Source organism: Rhamphochromis sp. 'chilingali' (genome assembly GCF_963969265.1).
Source record: "Rhamphochromis sp. 'chilingali' genome assembly, chromosome: 5".
NCBI classification, from domain to species: domain Eukaryota; kingdom Metazoa; phylum Chordata; class Actinopteri; order Cichliformes; family Cichlidae; genus Rhamphochromis; species Rhamphochromis sp. 'chilingali'.
In genome coordinates, this window is record NC_137932.1 from 38,754,585 (window position 1) to 38,781,201 (window position 26,617).

Consider the following 26,617-nt stretch of genomic DNA (forward strand, 5'->3'; position numbering starts at 1 on the left):
AAAATTAATGGAGGCTGTAAAGGAGGTTTAATCCAAAAAAGATCTCACGGGCTGCATACATGTGTGAATCTGGAGAAGACCTTTCATATTGTTGCACAATTACAATTCAGAGAGAAAACCTTTCATGAAAGCAGAATATAAATATATGGTTATGCATTAATACACTTTACGTGTGTCGTGACAGCAGATTGTTACACTTACACCCACATGTGCTACTCCAAAATGATTGCATATGTGCTTTTGCGTACACCCTGTCTGAGTCCCCCCATATCATTGTGTTTGACATAATTTGCCATCATAACAGCCTGTAGGCTATAAGCATGTGTTTGCCATATCCCCATTAACCGCTGATGAATAAGAAAGAGTTTGAAATTTTGTGCATTGTCAGGCCTGTCTTTTTTATACCCTGGCTTTCTACGTGGTTTTATCTTTTTTTCAAAAACGTCTCAAAGACTTTAGAGTCAGACCTGTTACATATCGTCAACTTTTCTTTAATGTCAGGTGTGTTTCCAGAACCACTAAAAACTGCTGTAAATAAACCTATACTAAAAAAGGACAATCTTGACAAGACACAAATGAACAACTACAGGCCAATCTCGAATCTCCCATTTTTAAGTAAGATCATTTGAAAAGCAGTTTCTCAACAGCTCAATTACTTCTTAAAACAGAATAACTGCTATGATGCCTTCCAGTCAGGTTTTAGACTGAACCACAGCACTGAAACCGCTCTGACCAAAGTGTTTAATGACATATGTCTGAACACAGACAGTGGAACAATGTCAGTCTTAGTTTTACTGGATCTCAGTGCAGCATTTGATACAGTTGACCACAACATATTACTCAAACGACTGGAGAACTGGGCAGGTCTTTCAGGAACTGTACTAAACTGGTTCAAAACATACTTAGAAAACAGGAAATACTTTGTATCAATAGGTAACTTCACATCTGAGCAGACAAGTATCACATGTGGAGTTCCCCAAGGTTCCATCTTGGGACCCCCTCTGTTTAACATTTACATGCTCCCACTGGCACAGATTATAAACAACAACAAAATAAACTATCACAGCTATGCAGATGACACACAAATATATATCACAATGTCACTAGGAGACCGAGGCCCTGTACAGGCTCTTGGTAAATGCATTGAGGAAATCAATGACTGGTTGTGCCACAATTTTCTCCAGCTAAACAAAAACAAAACTGAAGTAATAGTCTTTGGCGCCAAAGAAAAACGATTACAGGTCACCAGAGAACTTCAATCCATACATCTAAAAACCACAAACCAGGCGAGAAATTTGGGTGTAGTGATGGATGCAGACCTAAACTTAGAAAAACACATTAAGACAATAACAAAGTCAGCTTACTATCACCTCAAGAATATATCAAGGATAAAAGATCTGATGTCTCAACAGGACCTGGAAAAACTAGTCCATGCATTCATCTTTAGTAGGCTTGATTAGTGTAACAGCATCTTTACAGGTCTACCTAAAAGATCAGTCAGACAACTACAGCTCATTCAGAACTCTGCTGCTCGAGTCCTCACTAAGACCAAAAAAGTGGACCACATCAGTCCAGCACTGAGGTCTTTACACTGGCTGCCTGTCCGTCAGAGGATAGACTTTAAAGTTCTGATGCTGGTCTATAAAGCTCTGAATGGTTTAGGACCAAAATACATCAGTGACCTCCTGACCCAGTATGAACCTTCCAGATCCCTCAGGTCACCTGGATCCTGTTTTTTATCAATTCCCAGAGTCAGAACCAGACATGGAGAAGCTGCATTCAGCTTTTGTGCTCCATATATCTGGAACAAACTCCCAGAAAGCCTCAGATCAGCTAAAACACTCAGTTTATTTAAATCCAGGTTGAAGACTCACCTGTTCTCAGCTGCATTTGAATAAAGCACCAAATCCGCACTGTTTTACTTTAAGCTTAAATTTCCAAACTTACATTCTAACTACTGATTTTATCTACTGTTCCTTTTTTTTTCATTTTAAATCATGCTTTTTATTTGTTTTTGTTTTTTAATGTTTCTGTAAAGCACTTTGAATCACCTTGCTGTTGAATTGTGCTATATAAATTAACTTGCCTTGCCTTATTTCTGATGATCATCTGCGCTAAAGTCTGGTTTCTCCAGCCATAGCTTTCTGACATCTTTCCCCTGGCTTTCATTCAGATTGATTTTCTGTTTGTTTGCCTTTTTTTTTTATCATCAAGCCTCCTGTAATTTGACCACACTGACATCTACGGTTTGTTGACTCTGGTCTTAGCCGCAGTGGAAGTGTTTTTCTTATGCTGTCTTCTTGTTTCAGTTAAGTTTCAGTGTCCAGTTACAAGCTGTGGTGTGCAAAGAAAAAAAAATGCAGTTGGCACATCTGTCGGCCAGTTACCTTCCAAATGTATTGTAGCATAAAAGCTCGCTATGTATCTAAGTAGCCTTTGTACAGATTGGTCCAAACAAACAGCTAATAAGGGAGACAATTCTCCATAAGTAGAATAAACACACCCAACCTAGTTTCTGCTTGTTTCTTTTCTTTTATTTCTTCGTTTATTTTTTTTGCCTGCCGTCTTTCTGTCTTCGAGCCGGGATGTTTTTTTGGAAATCCATCTGTCATCCATGGCCAGTCTCTGCTCCATCAAAAGGCTCAGATTTCAAAATAAAGCATTTCTCTTCAGCCCGGACATGCTGCCTTGAGTTTGTATCTTCGAAGGAAAGAGAGATTTCTTTACATCAGAGGACAGAGAAGCAAGGAGACTCACAGAGACACTTACAGAGAAATGCTACTGTTCCCATCTTTATCTTGCTTGGCATTCAGAGTCCTATCAGAGGTTTCTGTAACCACAATGTTATAGTGGCCGCTCTTACGTTTTGAGATTTTCTCCTGTGCTTACCGCTGTCCTTCAGCCTTCCTTAAATAACAGTCACTCTCATTACAAATGCTTGCCCTCTTTTATACAACAGTCACCAGTATATGTTAAGACTTGTCTTTATACTCGACGAGCATTCTCATTCCACAGCCTCGCCGTTGTTCCGCAGAATTGGACGCTGTCGTTATCTCCGCACCCGGGGAATTTAATTTAAATGGACATTTTAGCCCAATTAAGTGGGCCGGTGAGCATTTGTGAACATCCCCATCAGCTAATAGCGACCATTGTTCAAATGAGCATACTCCCCGTGCAGTTATCCAAGGCCTCTCCAATCCAGCCGAGCATATGCCGTGTCGGCAATGTGTGCTCGCTGACCCCTAGTGCTGAGGAACATAAAATATGTTTTTGATTAGCCTTCCAACAGGCATCATGTTTCAGAGAGAGTGCGCACATCTTGTGTGTTTGTGCACGCCTGTCCATGTATGCTTAAAAGCCTGTAGGTGATATGACAGCCTCACAATGACATCCCATAACTCCTTGGGGCACAGAGTGACTTGTTTTGTCATTAACTTCCATTGTGCCTAGGGTTTAATTGGCAAATGGGGCCAAAGTAATGAAGCATCACGACTCGGTGGATATCTACTGTCTATCTGCAGCTAAGCCCTCCCTTTCGCCCAGAGTGCTCGCTTTTTTTTCTTCATCATTTTATTCTTTGTCTACTCTTCTTTATATTAAAGTTAAAGCTTTTTTCCTACAATAGTTAATGATTATCACAACGCTCCAACTAGCAATAAAGAAATAATTAAATGTACTTATAATAAACATTTTCATGTGATGAGTTCGATTTCCCGAGGGTCATATGGGGTATGATCAAAATGTTCTGTGACTGCGGCAACATGATTTGAATTTGACCACCATCCCTCAGCGTTATCTGAAGTCCTTTGGCTGTGACACACTGCCTCCAATGCAGCTGCCATGCTTGGAACACTTTCTGAACGCATTCTTCAGTGCATCACACTGTTCTGCTGCTGCAGCCCTGATGTCCTGATGTAGCACTCAATTGTAATTGCACCACATTTCAGGACCTTTGCACTCAATGTCTTCCATTAGACCCATCATGAGTAGAAGTTGAACTCAGCACACAACCCAGTAAATTTTGGAAAAAATAAACAGCAACCCTCCTCCTGGTCGTGATCCTAAACTTGTATTCCCTCTTGGGTCTTGGAAACTGTGGACTCTTCTCTTTTTAAAACTCCTGTTTAGTCATTAGGTTGCTGATGAAAATGATCACAACTTTAACGTGAAGGTGCTAAAAAGTGGCCGAAAAGGCTTGTACCGGGCACCCCGTGCTGATTGGACTTGGCACCTCTTGCATCGACATGACCGTGCCATGCTCTTGATGTCAGCAGCGATGGAACTTTTCCATTTAATGAAAAATCAAAAACAATCTTGCAGCAAACGCAGCCCCAGACCATCACACTACCACTACCATGTTTCACTGTAGGTGTTGTGTTCTTTTTATGAAACGCTGTGCTAGCTTTACACCAGACATTACGCGACTCAGACTTCCCAAAAAGTTCACGTTTTGTCTCGTTAGTCCGCAGAATATTTTCCCAAAAGTCTTCATCAAGATTTTTTTTTGACAAATGCGAGACAGGCCTGTGTTCTTTTTGTTCATTATGGATGCTACTTTTGCCCAGTCTCTTTTATAATGTTGAATAATGAACACTGTCCTTAATTTGGGCAAGTGAGGTGCAAATTAGATGTTGAGTTCTTTTGTGACTTCCTGGATGAGTCGTCACTGTGCTCTTAGAGTAATTTTGGTGAGCCAGTCGCTTCTGGGACACTTCATTCTGTTTTCTCCATTTGTGGATAATGGCTCTCATTGTGGTTCACTGGAGTCACGAAGCCTTAGAAATAGCTTCGTAACCCTTTCCAGACTGATAGATGCCAATGGCTTTGTTTCTCAGTTGTTTCTTTAAACCCTGGCACGATGTGTTGCTTTTTCAGATCTTTTAGCCTACCTCACTTTGTCAGACAAATTCTTTTTAAGGGATTTATTGATTCAGCATGTCTAGCAGTAATCAAGTCTTGTTGTGGCTGTTAAAACTGAAATCAGCTTTCCAAAAACTGTTGTTATTCACAGTAAATTTATGATCTATCAAGGTTTTTGTGGGGGTGCAATTCCTTTCTTACATATTTGTCTAATATTGAAAGTCATTTGGTTATCTAGAACGTGCGAGTGTGACAAATATGTAACAAAAGAAAACCTCTGCATACAGCATATAAAATAATACATATGTTCTTCACTATATTTATCTACAAAAGAAGCATCACTCTCACGTCACAACAACTTGAACGGCCAAGTCCTCCCGTTCACAGTTCTGTGGAAACACACACATAACACACACTTCCGTATGAACATAATCAGACATGCCTGTACTTTCTTCATGCTGTGATGAATGACGTTTAGAGACAGCGGTTCAGAGCACCACCCACTAGGTTTAATTAGTCATTGTCACAAATCAATTAGGGAGAGGGGGATGTTCAATGTCTTCATCTCACTGCGCTCCTTTTGCATCACTGCAGTGACGTCTTGTCTCCTATAGACGTCAATGTAAAGCCATGAATGCTTGTTTTTGCAGCTATATTTTGGAGACTCAAGCGTAACTGTTTGTTTTTGTTTTCGTTAATAAAATCCCGCTTTAGCCTGTAAGTCTTCTAATCTTGTTTCCGTTCCATTAATTTCTCACTTCTTACACGTGAAGCTGAACATAATATCTCGATTCAGTTGGATAAAACTTGCCATCTTTGTATTACGCGATCGACCCTGTCACTCTGATGACAGCTTTCAGCCTGTGCAAAATCTATTTTTCTTTGCTTGATGGGCAGGTTGGACACATCCCATCACATGCCATCTCTTGGCCACATGTCCTGTTAATACTGTCACAGATGGCTCCTTTCTGCTTGAACGGTCGGGGACACCTGTGTCTACACGGACGTAATATCGGCCGGCTGGAGCCCCGGAGGATTTCTACTCTGGAGCAGATAAGATTTTGAACCGTCACCACCCTCCTCGGAGCTCTGACTCCCATCAGCTCCGGCTCCACAGCTGTCAGCCAAGAATGCGGACACTTTTCCACACCTTTCACTCCTGGTGCTTTGGCATGAAGCCACAAACAAAGGAACCTTTCAGAGTTAGTTTTCACCAGCAAACATAAGCTGTTTTTCCCTTCTCTGTCTTCCTCACAGTCCTCCGGATGGGGCCTTTCCAACTGCTGTTTATAAAGGCTTAAATATAGCAAATCAATTTTCTTATCGCTGATCTCTATAGCCGCTGATATGGGGGTTGGCAGACGAAATTTTTCCACGGGCCCACAGAGGCTGACACCCTCAGCCAACCAGTCGGCCCCCAAGTGGGAATCTGGCACTGACTGCTAATTGGTGGTGGACGGGAAGTTGTGTTAAGATTTGGAAATGTTTGCCCTACTTTATCACGTCTGTGTGTCAGTTTGGCCTGAAAACTGAAATAACATAATTTAGGCCACCCTGTGGGATGAACTGAGGTAATATTACCCTTGTGTTTTACTTCATGCCCTTGTGTTATGTTGCACATTTCATATTTTCTGTTAACATGGCATTTTGTGTTGCATTACAGCCTTTTTGAAACCATTTCCTTTATGTCTGCTGTCCTTCACAGATTCTGGTCTAAGCAGTCCTCAGAGTGAAGCAGATTTTGACTATGAAAGTTAGTCACTATGCTCTCAGAGTTTGCGTACCAGCTTTCTTTATATACGTATGGTTTTTGTGTGTGTGTGTGTGTGTGTTTTATTTTGTTTTAGGTATTTGAGCACCGCTTGCCTCAATTTCCAAATACATCATTTGCATTTGTTTGTTTTTTCACATGATGCAGCAAAATTTGAGCACTAATTAATTTTATGTTTGTTTCTATTGGTCCACTAGGGTGTGTTTTTTCTTTTTCTTTTTTTTTCCCTTTAATTGGATCACAATATTCACTCGGGCTGTTGGCTGTGCATTAATCTACCATGCATAAATAACCTGTGCGATCACTTCCGCTCATGTATAGCTGGTTAATAAGTGGAGGTTTTTTTCCCAAATACAACTTGTGTTGTTCCTTTTTCTCTGCCTCCCAATCCTTACCTCCAAGCTGTTGTTCTCCCGTCTCCCTCCTCCTTCACCACCACTGCTCCATTTCCATTCTGAACCAACGGGGTCTTTTTCTGTGCTCAGAGATAACAAGCAGAATTAATTAAAGCAGTGGCAAACAATGGCTCGACATTTGATCACCCCCTCTCCTGCTCACCACAAAAGAATCACCCGAAAGAAAAAAAAGGAGTTTCTGGTTTTTACTCTTCCCCCAGTTTTCCCTCTTTATTTTCTTTGCTTATCCACAGGCAGACGTCGACTCTTTAAAATGGAAATACGCGACATCATAAATAGGCTTTTGGAAAGACTGGCTTGGCTTTTCGAAAAGAATGATTATATTTCTCAGGCATATCGACTGCAGATCAGGAGACTGGAAGTGTGTAATTAGATGTTTTTTTGTGACGTGTGTTTACTAATCACTATGTTGATTACAGCGGGAGAAAAATAGGATAGTAGATAGATAGGGGGGGGAAAAAGCTTTGGGATTGAGCGTTGTGGGAGAGAGGGGGCTGACTGCTTCAGAGTTAGGTTAAGAAAGAACAGCAATTCGCCCTTGATTGACTTTGCTTGGGTAAGCTTAACAGTCAAGTTTAGCTTAGAAGCTAAATATTTTCTGGGAAATAACATTGCAGCGTGCCTTCAGGTGTGGTAGATTCATTTGTTTGGAGCATAAAGCACGTAGTTTATATTAAATTTAATAGCAAAATGAGGCACCAAAAAGCAAACAGTACTAATTATGCTGATCAAACAAATTGAATTGCATATTTACATCAGGCTCTTATATAAGCCTTCTGCAAATAAGTGCTTCTTACCTCCTCCAGTTGAGGTAAACAAATGCCCTGGTCACTTTTTTTTTTTTTAAGAAAAACTGTAAAAGGATAACACACACACACACAAATTGGGATACGTGCACATGAAAAGAAAACTACACACACCACGCGTGCACAAACCCCAACACAAACAGTCTTTGATCTCCCCTCAAACAACCTCTTGCTCTTGTTTTCCCAAAGAGAAGTAAGGGCCCCTCGTTTGAACACATTTACTTATTTCACTCATAGCGTCTGATAGGGTTTTCCTTTGAAAGCGAGGCTAGTAAACTGACAACCAAATTTCATTTTTCATCTTCTTTTTCCTTTTTTTTCTCCTTCCTTGATATCCATCGTAATGAATTCTTACAGCAGAAGCCGTTAATAACCTCGGCTCATTCCAAAGCGCCGCCGCAGAGCTTTGTTATCTCACTGAGAAAACTCAAGTATGAATAAACAAACAGTTCTGCTATTACCCGACAAGGTTTCCTTAAGGTTTGCAATTAACATGCTTAATTGAAACACAAACTCAACATGGGCTTTAAGAATAGGGGGAAACTATTAAGTTTGTCATTTAAGTGGTTTGCATTTTTTGTAAAGTAGACTGTTAATACGGCATGTCCGTGTCTGTGCCCAGAAGATGCCACGGCGTCCATTTGTCTCATGTGTACATTGTAATCTTTATGTACTTGAGACTGCCACATTGTTATATCAGTGTAAAATAAATTACCATCACTAATGAATACTGTCAGCACAGAGAGTTGGGTCCCCCCCCCCCCCCCCTAAGCGCAACAAAACACGGGTGACCCCCCGTAACATTGGAGGGGGGTATTAAGCATCGTATAAAAGGGAAAGTTAAGGATGGTTAATGTGATTATGCCGATTTGCATGCCCAATTAACCCTGAATTTTTCTGAGGTGGTGTCAACATTTTGTTGACTTTTGACCTCAATGCTCTGCAGGAAAAGAGGCCTTGTGTTTAAAAATATGGAAGTGCTAAGTATTGCCAGTCGGCGTGCAGGGACAGAGCCACAATCTACAGTTGCGCCATATTCCATTACATGGCCTCAGCATTATGCTTCTAAATGGATTAGCGACTGGAGTGCACAGCAGTGCTGATAATATTATAGTAGCTGCAACACAATATTCAGTGGATATTGAAGCAAGGAGGAAAAAAAAAACACAATTTTCCCCACCCATTTAAAAAAGCTTGTACTTTTAGTGAATGCCTTGGGATAAAAAGCAGTAGGATTTTTGGGGAGGGGTGGAAGTGTATGTTGGACTGCCTGTTTTTGGTATTGGAAGGTACCGTTGGGGTATTCGTCATTGAGATAGTGTTCGGCTAATGCCGAGCAAAGCGGCAGATGAAGGAAAAGGCTATCTTTGCACTAGCAGGCTGAAATGGAGCAGCTCGCTGTGTCACTCAGCATCATTCACACTCCTAAACCTTCTGATCCCTCTCACACCTCCCTTCCTATAAGCCCCCCCAGGTCAGGGCTCGATTCTAGAATACGATTTTTATAGAGGCAGCAGTGAAAAGTGGTCGCCGTGCTAACAACGCTGCACAAACAGAGCACTGCAGATTAAGGCTGCGCTAACACCGTGTTTTCCATGTACAGCTAGTGAAAAACAACTAAGTCAACTTAAATTTGAAATGTCCTACTTGATCGAGACCATTCAACGACTCAACAGTATTCCCATTGAGTTGTGAGGTTTTTATTCAAATCATCTCTTGTTGATCGCAGTCGAGCTGAAAGCAAATGTTACTTTTGATTGTCTCTAATGAGGAGTTCAAGGCAATTTTGTCAACATGAGCATTCTGTTGATTGAAAGACCAAAATGGGGGTCTTTGTGATGATTTGTGGGGCTCCTTCGTCTGATCTCTCCATCAAAACCTTTTGTTGTTCCTCTTATGTCACGTTAAACTAATTTCCCAAGCTATCACAATTATTGATGCCTCTGAATGTTTGAGCTATAACTGGCTACGCTCTGCAACTTTTTGTTCCTATTGGTCCACCTGTCCGTCAGCATCGTGATTGCAGTGGGAGTAATTACAATTTGGTCTGCGGGTGTATAACACAACCCTTTCTGGCAAATAATCAATCAGCCCCGCAAGATAAACTTGGCTATTTTTGAGCTCTGGCCTGGTCCAATCAAGTGCGTATAACATCACCAGTCAGCACATTTTTCTTTGCTTTTTTTTTTTACTGTGTGTAACATTCACGATGTCCTGCTCAAGCTTCCTCATCACTAAAACCCATTGTCCCTCGTTATTTAAGCAAAGATCAAAAAACAAGTTACCTGTACTTTAAATGGCATGTGTGAATGTTTAGAACCAGTGTCCCGTGTGCTGTACTGATACACTTTCTTTCCTTTCTTCCCTTGTGTGGAATGTCTCTCTATGTTTTTGGCGAGCAGGTATGATGAATCATCCTCCTATCCCTATCTCAGAGCTGGCTGAACACACAGAACTTCTCAAGGCCAACGACAACCTCAAACTCTCCCAGGAATATGAGGTGGGTGGGCCAACGATTCAAACGTGAAAGTTGCCTTACAGTGTTGATTTCTGTCCAATTGTGTTTTCATTGGGGGGAAAAAAGGACAGTCTCATCTGGTATGCTCTAGTGTCGCGTGCTTCTTCTTTTGAATTCTTTCTTTTCTGCTTGTTTTGCGTATGTGCGTGTTGTAGCTGGTGTTACTTGAGCAATTACAGTGTTTACAACAAGTATCTCATACATTAGCAGCCTCCACATGGCAAAGAAAGACCTCTGCTAATGTGATTTTGGGAAAAGCGCACACTGGCACTCAGGCTTTAACATGGTATGTGTGGGAGTGTGTGTATGTTTGTGTGCAGAGGGGATAACTGAGCTGTCTGAGCTCTGAGACTGCAGCGGTTATAAATGACACCAGAGTTGATTAGAAATCAGGAGCGCTGAATCAGCTCTCGTTTGCATACAAGCAATATCCCCTCCCCACCATCCCTAAATCACTGTGCCTGTCGTCTCGCTGCACACCAGGCTAAGGTGGGAAGCGGGTACACCAGCACAGATTGCCGTCATCATGCCCGCTGGTGGATGTTGGCGGATAACGACTTTTAATAGCAATCCTGTATTTCTTGGGTATCTATTATTCATAAATCCACATCCGGGCTATATACCAAATGGACAAGCTTGTTCCGTTCTGCGGGGGAAGAGAGACGAGAAACGTGACGCCAAAGTTGACGCTTTGATGCAACTTCAACTTCTAATTACTTGGTTTTGAGAGAGCCTTAAACCACCAGCTCATCTCTGTCTTCTCTCCCTCGGTCCGCCTGCCCCTTTCGCACAACCACCCCCCAGGAAAAATAAATGACCAAATTAAATAGAGAAGTGTAATTTTAATTTTGTTATTTTCTTGATGAATGGCTGCTCGTGCCGGCGCCCCGGCTTGCCAAGCACAGCTCTACAGGGCTTTGACTGATTGGTTTTTAGCCAGGCGGGATGTGCGAGCGGAGGAAAAAATGGAGGGGAAGAGGGCAGAGAGGAGAGAAGGGAGAGAGAGATGAGGTGGAGAAGTTTTGGTTAATGATGAGGATTCAGCGAGGGGAGAGAAAGCGGGAGAGTGGAGATGAAGAGAAGATAATCTCAAGTACAAACGGAAGCGAGGAAGGCAAACCGCGGCTCTGCGTGATGACACTGAAGCCGCAGAGTTTATCTGTCTGCTGTCAGGCGCTCAGGAGGCGTCGTCCTGCCAAGCCTGTCACGTGGACACGAGCTGTCATTCATCTTCAGCCATCATCACGGTAAAAAGGAGGAGAAACGGGGAGAAATTCTAGTTTTACAAGAGAAAATATTTTGCCGATTTTTTTTAAATTTACAAATTTCTTAAATGTCATTTGTGGAAAAAAATATTGAAATGTGAAATACACGGATGTTGTTTGAAGGTTTTTGCACTGAGGGAGAGTTGGGAGTTTTTTTAAGAGAGAAATGACCCCAATCTTTTTATGCAGACATGAATACTCACACTTAGTCGGTCATAAGATGATCTGAAAGGAAAAATATAGGGAGTGGGAGAGGTGGAGGACTCTTTAATAGTAAACTTCAGAGAGAACACAGTAGATAAAAAGTGGAAGAGTTTGAAGATGGAGCCGTGCTGATAAGGAAAACGGGGATGTCGAAAAAGGCTAGAGAAGGGGGGGAAAAAGCCAGATGAGGCTAAAACAGAGGGAATCTCTCATTGCTGTAATGATTGCGTGCTGATTGCATGTTAAATTAGGTTTCCAATTGGACTCAGTTTCAGCTTCAGTCTCTCTTTCTCTCGCTCTCTCCAGCCCCAACTGCAAATATCATTCAAGCCTCCATCCCCATGCCAACACGGCACCAGACGCCTATGAGCAAACATCGGCTCATAATGGAATACTTAATTATCCTGGCGAGGGAGCGGAATAGTTATCTAGAATTCTCGTATTTTTAAAGAGACGGCTGAATTTGTCTTTCACCCAAGTGTCGAGGCTCATTCCACGAGTCTCCTGTCAAAGGGGGAAGAGCCGTCGCCTTTATCAATATTGTTATTTGTCATTATGCACCCCCGCGCATTAATGATCTTGATAAAGTACCGCGTGCGGCTGCTGTATCAGAACCAGTCGGCGTGCAGATTGTAATGATACCGTGTTCTTCTTTCTCTCAGGGAAATCAACCTTTCTATCTCTCCCTCCCCCATCTTCCGCTCTTCTTTCTGTGATAGCACGGAGGTTGTATTGTTATTACTCAGCTTCTCTCGTGGCTCCTTTTGATTGCTTCCTTACATGTGCATGTTCTGCCTGTCTCTGCACCCCCGTCAGTCTATTGATCCAGGCCAGCAGTTCACCTGGGAGCACTCCAACTTGGAGGTGAACAAGCCCAAGAATCGTTACGCCAACGTCATCGCCTACGACCACTCACGTGTCATCCTGGCTCCCATAGAGGGTAAGTTTCAGCCTCATGCTCCGCACATCTTCGCCACCTCTGACATGAGCTCGTATCGCTGCTGTTTGATAAGTGCTCACACAGATTCAGCGTAAGTTATCAGTAAAAAAGCAGAATATGTTAAATAATCAGCCGAGTGGAAAGGTGTTTCTTATTGCAGTGTGGATTTAAATGGGATAGATTAGCAATTTAATCCGTCGGGACAAAACTTGACTAGATTATGGAACGGGATTAGGGCCACTGAAAAATATAGAGGGAGATATTTTTTGGGTCAGGACTTTTTTCTCGCTTTCAACTCATACGTTTGTAAACATAATTGTTTATCCACCAGTTTGCACAGGTGCTTTAATGCTGAAATACAAATACAGTTAATATTTTTCAATGGATTTGCCAAACTCCAGTTGTTTACTGAACAGCAGATTTGGTTTTAATGATTGAAACACATCACATCCTTAGGGGTTAATAAAATATTCTGATTCTGAATTTTAAAGAAGTCCACTGTGCCGGCTCAAGTTTGGGTATAAAAAATGTTGAATTCAGTCATTTTTATCTTTAAACCTGTTCTTTTTTTTTTCTACAGATTTCTAAGTATTGTGAAATACTTATCTAATAAACGTGTGAAGCACCATATATGCTTACTGTATAACTTCTATGTAGAAAAGGAAGAAAAGTGAAATGTGCTGATTTTTAAACTCTGGACATTTTTCCAGCTCAGCTTGCTACTGACCAGCTAAGCAGTTTACAGAGGCAAATTGGGGGGTGAGGCAAGGACTCTTTATAGCTCATCTTTAGGCCAAGCGCTTAGATCTCACACTCAAACCGAGTCGGAAGTTAAACCAGTGTTTTCAGTGTCCCATTTGTCTCATCACATCTACGCCCCTGTCTTGACTTCCCTCTAGCTGCCTATAGACATGGTGGTGAGAATCTCAGAGCCAGAAAAATTCTTTCTCTGACTCCTAAATCTCAAGGGACATTGTCAGAGGTAGTCACCCTTCACTGCTGACATTGTTCTGGCTTTGCATCACCAGAAGAGCTGCCGACTCCTTCACAGTAATGCCAAACTCTCTGCTCCAGAGTCCTCTCCTTTTGTGTGAAATAACTGCTCGGGCTAGATTTCGGTATCTTGCAGTAGTCAGTCCAATTTTAGGGTGCAGCAACATGCATAACAAAATTATCCCAGGGAAATAAAATGCCTCGTCCATAAATACATAAATTAATCAAGTCTGAAATTTCTATTTTACACTGCAGTGATTTTGCTATTAGTCGCAGCAGTAGAACAATTCATGCACGCCACCATTCTCTGTTCACTTAGCTATGACTAAAGCCAAGGCAGCCCAGTCAAATTGTGCAACGTGGTATCCGTTTTAATGACATTTGACTTTCTTTTCTCTTCTTTACTTCGATTCTTTGTTCTTTCTTTTCGTCTTTTCACCCTCCCTGCTCTTTCTGCCTCTCGCTCGGTCTCTCCCTTCCTCTGTATATTACATCCTTCCTCTCCGCCCAGGCCGTAGCCCTCACCGAGTCGCCTCTTTTAAACGAGTCCGGTCGAGTTTTTCATTGTTTGTTGCTTGAGCGAAGAGATGTCAGATGTCAAAGAGACATGAGTCTCCGACACACAGATGCTGTCACGCCGAAGCCTCTTCTCAAATGGAGAGATTGTAGAAGTTGGTAAATGAAGATGGGTGATGCTCTGCCTTATCACTGCCAGACGCTCGATGTAAGACACTCCAATCACAAGATAATCCTGTTAACATTTAAAGCATTTTGTCCTTTAGTGACTCCTTTTTAAACTCAAGGGCACCTTGACTTGTGAGCACATTTACACAATCCTGTGCATTAAAAACATTTCAGATCTTTCTCCACAGCAAAAGACCTCCTTCTAGCTAGATTTAGTAGGACCGGTGTATATCACAGCATGGTAGCAGGCTCAGGGGGACTGAAGCTAAATCTACCTCGTAGCTATGTTGGCTGAAAAGCTGTTTTACTTTCCACTATCTTCCATCATCTTTTTGGTCTGTTGTGGTGGTAAACACGATATCTACGGGAACCTGGAAAGAGCCACAAACGTAGAAAAGAAAAATGATAGAATATTGTGACAGATGTGTTGAATTAATTTAAAAGCGCACAAAAATCTGGTTTGTGATCATTACAGATGGGAGAACTGCAAAAGGCATAATTAGCTGTTAATAAAAACATAGTAAATTGCTAATAGATGCACAATACTGCATGAATTAAGCTTCGTAATGCAAAAAAATAAAAGAGAACCTCAGTGTAGAAAGCTGCTTACACTTCAGTGGTGTAATAAGTAAATTATTAAAACTCAATAAATATGTATTAGTAACATAATAAATTACAAGTGAGTAAAGGCTTTTATTATCATCAGGTGATAATACCCCTTTCCTGACAAGTTTCTTAGAAGCTGACGTGGTCGACAGCATATTGAAAGACATTGCCACTGTAGTTTGGACAGTTTGGGAAATGTTACGGGAATTCAGCCAAATTCTCCTGACTTGTCTTATTCTGGTCTTCACATTTACACATACTCCTTCCTTGGCTGGGAACTGTGTCAGTGCGTGTGACAACTGGGATTTACTGAGGCAGATGGCGTGATAATAATTGTGTTAATGAAAAAGTCTGATAAATGAGGTTTGGAAAAAGAATAATAAAGGAAAAGCCATCAAAGGTACACGTTCCATCTTTTAATCTCTGTTTTTTTTTTCCTCTATCTGCCTACGTGTAGGTATAACAGGCAGCGATTACATCAACGCTAACTACATTGATGGCTACAGGAAGCAGAATGCTTACATTGCCACCCAAGGACCTTTACCAGAGACATTTGGAGACTTCTGGAGGATGGTGTGGGAACAGAGAGCAGCCACTATTGTCATGATGACCCGGCTGGAAGAGAAGTCGCGGGTAGGTCCACTCGGCATATCTGGGCTGCTTTTCTGTACGCTTCTTTTTAAACCCCCAACCTTACAAATCGCTTGAAAATGATGTTTTCTTTTAAATAAGCCTTGGAATCAAATCAGTGCATTACACAACCAAGTACAACAACCAGCTGCTGAAAATGGCACAGCTTTACATTGATTTCCCAGTTGCATAACTGAACTCCATTGGTAGGCAATCAGACTTCATTTTCTTGGGATAGATTGCTTTCAGAGAACTGTAGATATTTGAATGGGGTGGTTAAAGCAACTGGGGAGGCTGATAAAGCAGAGCTAACTCAAAGACACTCTACCTGCGCACATCTGATAAGTAAGGCTGCGTATCCACTGGGAGTACCTTCACAGGCTTAGCTCTGTTTTCTCTCCTTATTTGCAGCAGAAACCACAAGCTGTTGCATGTCCCAGAGAGCATAGCGAGTTGTTGAACTTAGACTGCTTAGTGCAGGAAGCTCAAATGAAATTTTAAGAACGGGAGTGCTAGAGTGCTGTAGAGTATTTGCAGTACCTGCGACCAGTCTCTCCTACAGCCATCTGTTGATTGTAGAATATAGAGAGAAAACGATCCAGAGAGAACAGTGGCTTAGATTCAGGAAGCTCAGCATCCTGTTTTTGTAATGTGTGAAGGAACTGGGTCCTAGCTTAGAAATGACAAATAAGACTACATTAAAGAAAACCTTAAATATTTGGCGGTGGGGGAATAGCGTTCAACGCAGTTTATGATAATCACTGCTGCAAATGAGACTGCACCTGTCATTTATTTGGTACACATTATGGGATATCAGCAGTTGAGACACTGCATCTCTAAGAATAAGAGAGGAGACTAACATTTAAGTACGTGAAGTTGCATAAACTTGCCCAGGCAATATATTTTGCTGATAAAATGTAACTTTATCCCATTAGCTCTAAAACACCATTATGTTTCATTGCACTTAAAATGGGAGTGGGGTGAGTGTGGTGTTTGGTAGTGGGGTTTTTTTTCATGTTTGGAATAGTAATGTAACAGTTGCTCTTTGCATTGTTACATTGTTGCTGATCACGCCCATCCCTTTGTGATCATAGTGCTTTCAGCAGGATAACGCACATAATAATGTCATAAAGCTCAAATCATCTCAACGTGACAGTTCACTGTCCTCAAATGCTCTCCACAGTCACCACTTCACAAATCAATAGATCACCTTTGGGATGCATGAAAGATTCACATGGTGGCTGTGCAGCCATGATGATCTGCATGATGCTGTTATGTCAGTGTGGCCCGCAATCTCTGAGGAATGTTTCCAGCACCTTGTTGAATCCATGCCCTAAGAAATTGGGCCAGTTATACAGGCAGCAGGGTGCCCAACACCATACTAGCATGATGTTCCTATTAAAGTGACCAGTAGGTGCATGTATAATAATCCACTAATGTAATAATAATTCACTTGGAAGTTTAGCTAGAAATCATCCTGCTGCATGATGAATACTTTTAATAAATTTTTTTACATTTTGTTCTCATGCTTCTGTGATTCTTACCATTTTCAGTGCAGGACCTTTTCCTGTAAAGGATTTTTTTTTCTCACAGTGGATTGATACTTTTACTTAAGTGAGTCCGCCGTGATAATATTTAGTCCTCTCGAGGAGTCGACTTGTCTAAATGTCAAAAAGCCAACCATGATGTTTCGTGCTGTCGAGTCAAACCTGTGTCAACATCAGGCTCACTCACCCCAGGTGTCTCCACTCATTTTCCCTTTCTCCGTCCTCTTTTGAATTGTTTACCTACCTTCCATCCTGACATGCGCATTCCACTCCTGTCAAACGTGATCAGGGTTAGCGGGTGCTGGAGCTCGAGTGTCAGCTCGACCAGGAAATGGGAGAGAAAACTGGAGAGCAGCGTCTCCCTCACAAGCTGTCACATCTGATCTGATGTCCGCTGGCACATCACACCCCATATTGAATGAATCTTTATTAGGTGGACTGACGTGGTTTGTGTGCTTGTGTGTAGTGCCACAGGACTAGAAAAAATGTTAACAGTCACAACAAATCAAGGGTTTGCTCTAAAAAGTGTTTTGTTTTGTTTTGTTTTTTTCCTTAATAAACTTTTAAAAAGTGTCCAGGTTTCCGTATGAAGATTTGAAATTATAGCAGCTGTGATTATGGAAAGTCATCAAGTTCCCGAGATTTCAATTACATTCCTTGTGTTTCACATTACTGTTGAATATGTTTTGTTTTAAGAAAAAGGCAAGGAAGGAAGCAGGCTGGATTTGTGTGAGGTTGGTAAAGTTATGCAGTGAGATTGGAGTCGCTGTGACAGGCACATCTGTTCAGTGTGCATAATGTTGTTTCTCAGATGTGAATTATAGAGAAGCTGCCCCGGTGTTTCTGTCACCACTGCACTGTTTCAGTCCAAAGGAGAGCTTGCTGCGAGAGCACGCCATGATACGAATAAATGTGATTTAAAAAATGTCCTAACCGTGCCTTTTTATGTCCGTGAGGTTTTTCATGCTGTAGCTAATGCCTCTCTTTCTCTCCCAGATTAAGTGTGATCAATACTGGCCAAGTCGAGGTACAGAGACCTACGGTATGACCCAAGTGACCCTTTTGGACACGATAGAATTGGCCACTTTCTGCGTGCGCACTTTCTCTTTGCACAAGGTAAGATGGTTCCTCACATTGTTCGCCTACACACTACTATTTGTACTCCTGTCTTATGTTTGATAAACAGTACTTGTCAATTCAAAAGTGATGTGCAAACATGTCCAAGCAAATGAATTACAGCCATTATCTTAAATGGTTCAAAAAATGAATAGCAGCGTCCTCATAAATGTCTTTTCAGCAAAGAGAGTGATAGTCCAGAGGACACGCCTTGTAGAAATACAAGCACAAGGTCTGCATAAACATTGAAAATATTGTATAATATAAACCACATGGTATTTTTCTGCTTAAAGCGAAGATCTGTACAAATAAAACCCTTTGTTTCTATTGTCCTCCCAGTCCAGCCCTTTTTACCTTGCACAGCTCTCTCGCTCTCCTCAATAGATCATCTGTTTATGTGCATCTGCCAAATTGGAGCACTTAGGTAAAGTGAGCAGAAGAGAAACTCAATATACATAATTGGCAGACTGCTCTCATGCTTCTGTGCACGCACACACAGCCCTGCACAGATATTCAGAGCTATGCTCACTGCAAAGACTGCAATCTCAAAAACGAGGGAAAAAAAAGCGGGGAAAATATTTATTCAAATGAAAAATGATCATAACAGGATAATCTTACTTACCTAGCTTTTAAAAACAAGTAAAAAAAAAAAAACATGATCGCATTGAACAGACTGTTTTGTTTTTATCAAATTTGGCAAGTAATAGCATAGTTGTCTTCAAATAACACTATATGTTTATATGCTAAAAGCAGAAGAGCTACATCAGAAGCTGCGGGACCCGTGCCTTGATACAAAGAAGCAATTTTAAATATCTTTATCGATACGTCTGAAAAGCTACTGGGGAGGTTGACAGAAAAAATGATAGTATTTGAACAAATATCCATTAACCATTATGATCTTGTTATAATAACAAATCCTGACTAAAAATAGATGTGCTTTTACCACAAATCTCCTGCTTAAAGGGGCATGAAGAGTCCATTTGTGATTCAATTATGACAGAGCAATGTAACGGTGTATTAATTTCCCAAATAAGATATTACTCCAGTAATCATCTGCGTTGACTTTAAAAGGCAGAAAGGTTTGTTGTGTACTGTTAGTGGCAGGAACACGCGACTGTTTCATTCATATCAATATGTGAAAGGGATGCTTAAAGAAACTGTTTTTATAATCACGTTTTTGTTTTTATAATTTTATAATAGTAAAATGCTCTAAAATAAGAGGGGAGGCATAGTGTGTATTCCCTCTAATTAATATATTTCATATGACGTATTGCAGTGCACTTTCTCCATGTGAATGAGCACATTCTCAAGACAGATTTTGCACATCCAAGCTTGCATTCATGCTTTTGCACAAATATCGGAAATGCTACATGCATAAATATGATGCCACACACAAACCACAAACCCTATCACAGAACCTGCAAAGACAGGTTCTGTGATAGGAGCTGAACCAGCCACTGGAAGGATTAGACATTTCCAGAATTTTCCTTTTGCCAAGATTACACCAGTGTTAAGTCACTGTTGACTTTTTTTTTTTTTACCTGAATTGTCAATGGAACAATGGATGCTGAGGCAAACCAGTGACAGTAAAGATAGCAACGTATCAGCAGCCGTGGCGCTTTAAAGCTGGTTGACCTTCAGGGCCATTTACATTCTGCCGCTCTCAGCCTCTATCACACCCGCCGGTGCTTTCTTCTTTTTTCTGCTCACCCTCTTCCCTCTTGCTTATACCTGAAGCCATTGCCGGGATTTCTCACTGAGCTGTTTTCACTTTGTTGAATTTGTGTGAAGAATCAGGTGGCAGAGGCACACAGACAAACACACGGCACATTCACAAAGCAGCTGCTGTGGTACATATCTATATGTATGTGTATCCTACAGTGACGCAGGATTGTGTCCGCTGATAAATTCTTGACAAAAAAAAAAAGACTTTAAAACCAGCAGCCAGGTAGCAGTCGTATTCATCCTGTCTTCCAACTCCAGAAATGGGGAATGTCCAAAAAAAAGGAAAACAAGAAGTAGGTCAGTTTGCTTTTAATTACCACACTCATTTATTCATTTATTCAGCAAGGAAAAATTCCCTCTGTCAGGAAAGTAGAAGCACTTCACTGAAATGCAAACAGTGCCTACATTAGAGGATCTTCTGTGAGGAGGGGGAAGCGGACAGGAAGATGCGAGGCTGATCTTTCTCTCAGTCTCTTTCTTCTTGTCCTTCACAAAATTCTTCCTCTGGATCCCAGTTTTGATGCCTCAATAGTGGATTTTATGACAGGAGCTGTCAAACGGGTGTGTAATATGAGTGTTTGCCGCTTGTATCATGTCCCGAGTGTTCTCAGCAACAACAATGAGTACATGAGCACACGCACATCAGTGCTGATCAGCATGAAAATGATATCTACTACAACAACGAGTTCAAACTGTGTAAAATCATGATCAAAAGAAAGAAAAAGATTTCCCAAAAACTGCAAAGCCCATTTTGTAAATGAGAGCGGATTTAAACAGCTGTAAAATGTTTAAATATACGCTTATTTTATTTAATGTGATGCCAGCGACACATTTCAAAACAAAATCATGACAGGGGCGTGTTTACCACTGGTTTGCATCACCTCTTTCTTTTTTTAACAACACTGAGCTCTCAAAACTGCAGCTCAGCCCCCAAACACAAACATGTTTTCCCATTCTTGCTTGAGAGGATGGGTTTTGAGCCTCTCAAAATGTTCTGCAATAATAAGATGTTCACAGCATGCCGCATGGGGCTCATCCACATCGAAAGGAGCGAGTTCAGGTGGTTCTGGCATCTGACAAGGATGCCTCCTGGGTGAGGTGTTTTGCCCCACCGGGATGAGGCCACGGGGCAGACCCAGGACACGCTGGAGAGATTATATCTCTCGGCTGGCCTGGGAGCACCTTGGTGGATAAGCTGGAGGAGGTGGCTGGGGAGAGGGAGGTCTTGGCTTCTCTGCTTAGGTTGCTGCCCGGATAAGCAGAAGAAGATGGATGGATGGACGGACTGCATTTCCTGTGTCCGTAATGTCCATGCGCTTTAATGAACACCCAAACCCCTTTAAAGGACATCAGTGATAAGTGATCAGAATTTCTAAGTTTATACTGTAGCTGGTTTTCAGCTTTGTCCCTTTTTAATGTATTTTGTACTGGAGACTATGAAAGCGGCACATTCTTTGCAGTATTACACTGCAATTACACTGACACTTAGTCTTGTGTTACTGAGTTATTCTTAAACTGCTAAAAAACCTACTCACAAACTCCAGTGGATGCTTCTATTAAACCCAGTTATATTTATGACCATTTTCAGGACCCTTGTTTCAACTTTTTTTGAATTTTTTCCACTTTCAGTCTTTGATATTTTGTCTCTGTGTTGTACAACTAAACTAAACTAAACTGGCATAGTGCAGAAAAGTAGACAGAGGAAAAACAGATGCCAAGCCTCGGTCTGGTTTAAATGCCTAGGAATAAAAATGAGTTTTCAAGCGGCTCTTGAAGATGTCGAGTGTTGCTGAGGTGCTCATTTCAAGGGCGCGGGCTGTTTCAAAGTTCAGGGGCATCTACAGAGAAGGCCAGGTCTCCTCTATGCTTTAATCTGCTTCACAGTAAGACCAGAAGCATCTGGTCAGCTGATCTCAATGATCATTTCAGAGAATGTGTAGTTAAAACATCCAAAAACAGGGGAAATACGAGCTCGCTTGCAGGTGCCTGTCAGGACTTGAGCTGCTGCATTTTGGTTGCAGAGGAGAACGCAGCGCCTGGCTGATTCTCAAATAAAAACTACTCCAAAAAGCAAGCCTGGGTGAAATGAAGGTATGAACTAGTCCGTCTAGGCTCTCAGTCATCCAGGTCATGGTAGTCGTAGGAGCTTGAAAAATCTTTTAGAACTAAAGAAACCTCTTGTATGAAAGGTGAAACATCCTCACACACTTGAACAAGTCCAGTGCCTTCTTTTTCAAGCATGGTTTGCCTTCTTAGCAAAAGAGAGAGAGGGCTTAGCCTTTTGCCTCGGGTAGAAGAAACTAACTGTAGCAACAGCATTTATCTGTTTATCAAATGTGTGATCCGTCCCGTGTTTTGAAGGGCCAAGACGAGTGAGGTTCAAGAGGTCCACTTCTTTGCTTCATCCACAATTTTAACTCGGTGAGACAGTCCAGCAAGGACAGGGTTTAAATGATTTCCAAATCAATACAATTTACACAGTCCCCCAGCTTTTCTATTAGATTTACTGTTGAAGCCATTGATGAGCTGCATGTGTTGAAAGCATTTCATCATAGATGATTTTAACCTAAACTATAGTGCATTTTACTCATCAAGGCTACAAAGTGCAACTTTTTATTTGACCTGAAATCCCATCTTTGTGGTAAGCAGGTGTATCCACTAAATACGTCAGTATGTCAGCTTTCTGAATGTTTTGTGGTCTCACTGTACAACATCTCTCTGTAACAGCCAAGTTGCACAAAGCAGCACCGTTATCAAGACACCATTTGGGTTTATAGACCAACAATAAAGCTACTGAATGACCCAGTGCAAACACAGTGCAACCAGCCTCTCTGTGTGTTATGCAGAATGGTTCGAGTGAGAAGCGGGAGGTTCGTCAGTTCCAGTTCACCGCCTGGCCTGACCATGGCGTACCAGAGTACCCAACCCCGTTCCTGGCCTTCCTCCGTAGGGTGAAGACTTGCAATCCGCCTGACGCTGGACCAATCATTGCTCACTGCAGGTCGGTTTGTAATTTGATTCACTTTTGTGCTTCAAAGGAACCGAGGAGTGGTTCTTGCACCAGCCGGTCTCCCAAAAATGAAGTCAAGCCCAGCATATGGAAAATCCCAGCTTCAGTAATGCAGTTGTTATTAGGTCATTGTGTGTCCGTGAGCCAACAGAATGGCAGGCTTTACCTGCGTACTTGCTATTATAGGTTACGTAAAACACTTTACACCACCGCATACTCTCTTTCCCAAATGACCTCTGTCTCTTCTATTTTCAATTGGTCACAGCAGCCTTCTCTTTAATTTGTGCTTTATTTCCCTGCTGCCATTCTCTCCACCTTTTTCTTTTTATCTCTTTCTGTCAAAAAGCCTCAAAAGTAATCCCTTCCCATCTCCTTTGCGTCTCCCATTTCACTCCTTAGCTCTTCCTCCTTTTACGTGTGGTATTTCTCAGATGGCTTATTCAAATTGAAACCTTCCTTTTTGTCAAGATAAGAAGACTTCAGTGAGTCCAAAGCACTACACAATAAAATTGAAATTTGCTTCACCTAGTCTCCATCACTGTCCTCCTGTTGTTCTATTTGTCATTTTCCTTTATTGTTTATTTATTTCCTCTCTTAGCTTTCATAACATCTCTCTCTTTGCGTCTTCCTATTCAATTATGCAAAGTGTGACTTCACAACAGAGCTTACAGGACTTGCTGTATATAAAACATTATAATGGCACAGTGAATTACACTGAAAATATTCAATGCCAAAACACAAAGTAATTTTGTATCTTTTTTTTTTTTTTTTTTACTCCAGTGCGGGCGTAGGCCGGACGGGCTGCTTCATCGTCATCGACGCCATGCTGGAGCGGATCAAGCACGAGAAGACGGTCGACATTTACGGCCATGTGACACTTATGCGATCGCAGCGGAATTACATGGTGCAGACCGAAGACCAGTACAGCTTCATTCATGACGCACTGCTGGAGGCGGTGGCCTGCGGAAACACTGAGGTGGCTGCCCGGAGCCTGTATTCTTACATCCAGAAGCTTGCACAGGTGGAGAGCGGTGAGCACGTCACTGGCATGGAGCTGGAGTTCAAGGTATAGGAAATAAACCTATAAAACCTTAATAACCTTCTGACCATTTTAAGTGCACTATGCACTGGAATTAGAGGGTTTTACACCTTGCTTTGTTGTTGTTGTTTCTTTATTAATGAGCCCTAACTACATATACCGATCAACTTTAACTTCTGCTGGGGTCAGACATGCAAATTATCAGGGAGCCTGCTTGGAGTTTTTCCTCAGAGTCACCTGCCAAGACAGTGGGAAATAACGAGCAGCCACAGATCAATGTCTACATTAACTTTCCTCTCTGTAGTCCTTATCATAACTAAATAATGAAGACGGCACCGGTATGTTTTTCTGACACCTTGTTTTAAGCCACTGTAAGCCTTTTAAATAAGCCTAGCTGCCAGCTTTATCTTCCCAGCAGTTATTCTGGATGCAAATCCAATTTCATTGCTTTTCATATTTTTCTTCATCATTATTTGCAGTGTGCTTAATTTTTGGTTTCAGTCATTGCTCTTTGCTTTGTGATAATACGTTTCTTTGTATTTTGATTTGGGGTTTTTTTGTTTTGTTTTGGTGTTTTTTCAGTGGTTCTTAACTATCAGCATCTGTGTTTCTGACAAGAAGCTGTGAAACTAAATTAGGAGACTAGGAAAGAGACAAATTAGATGGTTGCTGTCACTGCCTGGGTGGGTGGGGGGACTGAAAGAATAACATTTTAGTTGAGTGAAGATGCAGTTTATACAGTGTAGCATCACTGTAGAAGGTATATTTAAACTGCCTTATTTGAATGGCAGCTATTTGTCAGTTTTTTACGGATGCTATCCAAGTAACAGGTGACTAAAAAACAAATTTCCTTTACTTTCTTGTGCTTCACTTAAAACGTTTCATCATTTAGGTACACAATGCTATTGAGGTGTAGTATTTTTTTTTTCCAGAGCTAGAAAAGAGAAATAAGAAGCCCTTTGCTGTTGGGCCACATTGTTCATTTTTGAGGATTTTGCAATAATATGCTTAGGCTAAGAAATTGGGTTTAATCTAGCAGGGGCAAGACAAAGGATTTTTTGGCTCAGAGCAGCACGGATTTTCGGTTTTAAGAAAGAAAAAATTAATGAAAAAGCAGTAGGTGAGAAAGACAGCAAAGCATAGTGTTTACGTACAGAGGGGTGACTTATTAAAGGAAAAACATAAACCCTTGAATCCTGCGATGGGGAGACTGGGCGACTGCTACAGCGGGGGGATATTAGCTGGCATCGTGTACTTTTTCCTTTATACAGCCGTTGCAATTCGTCACAGCCACCGGGCATCAATCTAGCTGACCATCTATGAGACATTGTGGCATATTAGAAAGTGCTCTCCATCACCACCATCAAACATCACATATCTTTTGGAAGAATGCTACTTGTAGAGTCACTGCCAGTTAATTGAGTTGGGGGGCTTATCCTATAATTTGTCACCCGTCCATAAAGTAAAGTCACCTCAACTTTGGCACACCAGTTAGCATCTGCTGACCTTGGATTACGCACACAGATTCTTGAATCATTCGTCATCGCTTTTCATCAACGCAGCCTCCCTACCAAGAAACAACAACAGTGCCAGTGCGATTAGTCTTTTTTTGGGGGGTGTCTTCTCACTGGTGCACAACAGTGACGGAAACTCCACTGCCATCTGTATCGGGAAATAATGCTGAGCTGGCATCAGGAGTCGAACGGGGATTAATAACATCCACCCTGCTGTCAGTACAGAGGGGGTAGGCGTGTGAGAAAAGGGGTGGTTGAGCTAAGTAATTAATACTTGATGATGACAAATGGAGGTGGAAGGTGAGGCAAGCGGAGGGAGGAACGTTTGGCTAATGAACAAAGGGACGAGTGTATACTAAGTTGGCAGTAAGGAAGTGATTTGACAGAATACTGCACTATAGGCGAGAGTGGGAGGGCACTGTCATTCTCAGGTAGGATACATAGTCACGCAGAGTTAAGCCATAACTGTTGGGAATCCCTGAAGATAATTTTGTCATGAAGTAGTCAGACAAAAATGCTTTCTTGCTCACAGTATGTGCATTTTTATGGAGATTTATGCACATAGCATGCTTGTAGAACGTATTTTGCAACAGTATGTGGATTACAACATACACACACAACAAAATGCTACTGAGCTGCTGGGATAAATTTCAATTTAAATAGAAGCAAGTATGAGTTGGGATTCAGCTGTTTAAATTGGGATCCAAGTCCAAACAAAAATACAAAAATCTTCTCGAGTTATATAGAAACAGTTATATACATATACAAAACTCTCACAAGGCTTTGCATGGCAATGCATAATTAATAATTAAAGAAGTACACAATTGGAAAGATAGTATTTACTAGAAATAAACCGAAAACCTATGATCTAATAGATAGTAAATGTACTAAAAAGAATAAATATGTGTAAATCTGTAGTGATATTCAGAATACTTTACTATAGATTTATAGAAATGCCAGATGGTATTTAATA

General features: G+C 41.4%; 1 protein-coding gene across 1 annotated transcript in view; it reads left to right on the forward strand.

Annotated features, from left to right (window-relative positions):
• The window catches only part of ptprsa (protein tyrosine phosphatase receptor type Sa), a 170,028-nt gene that overhangs the window by 127,723 nt on the left and 15,688 nt on the right, over positions 1 to 26,617 (forward strand). Inside the window, exons 20-27 of the mRNA XM_080883577.1 lie at positions 5,475 to 5,482; positions 6,566 to 6,613; positions 10,256 to 10,353; positions 12,657 to 12,780; positions 15,521 to 15,696; positions 18,237 to 18,356; positions 22,928 to 23,082; positions 23,872 to 24,157. Coding sequence (XP_080739703.1) covers positions 5,475 to 5,482; positions 6,566 to 6,613; positions 10,256 to 10,353; positions 12,657 to 12,780; positions 15,521 to 15,696; positions 18,237 to 18,356; positions 22,928 to 23,082; positions 23,872 to 24,157 — 1,015 coding nt within the window. The remainder of the gene's footprint in view (positions 1 to 5,474; positions 5,483 to 6,565; positions 6,614 to 10,255; positions 10,354 to 12,656; positions 12,781 to 15,520; positions 15,697 to 18,236; positions 18,357 to 22,927; positions 23,083 to 23,871; positions 24,158 to 26,617) is intronic.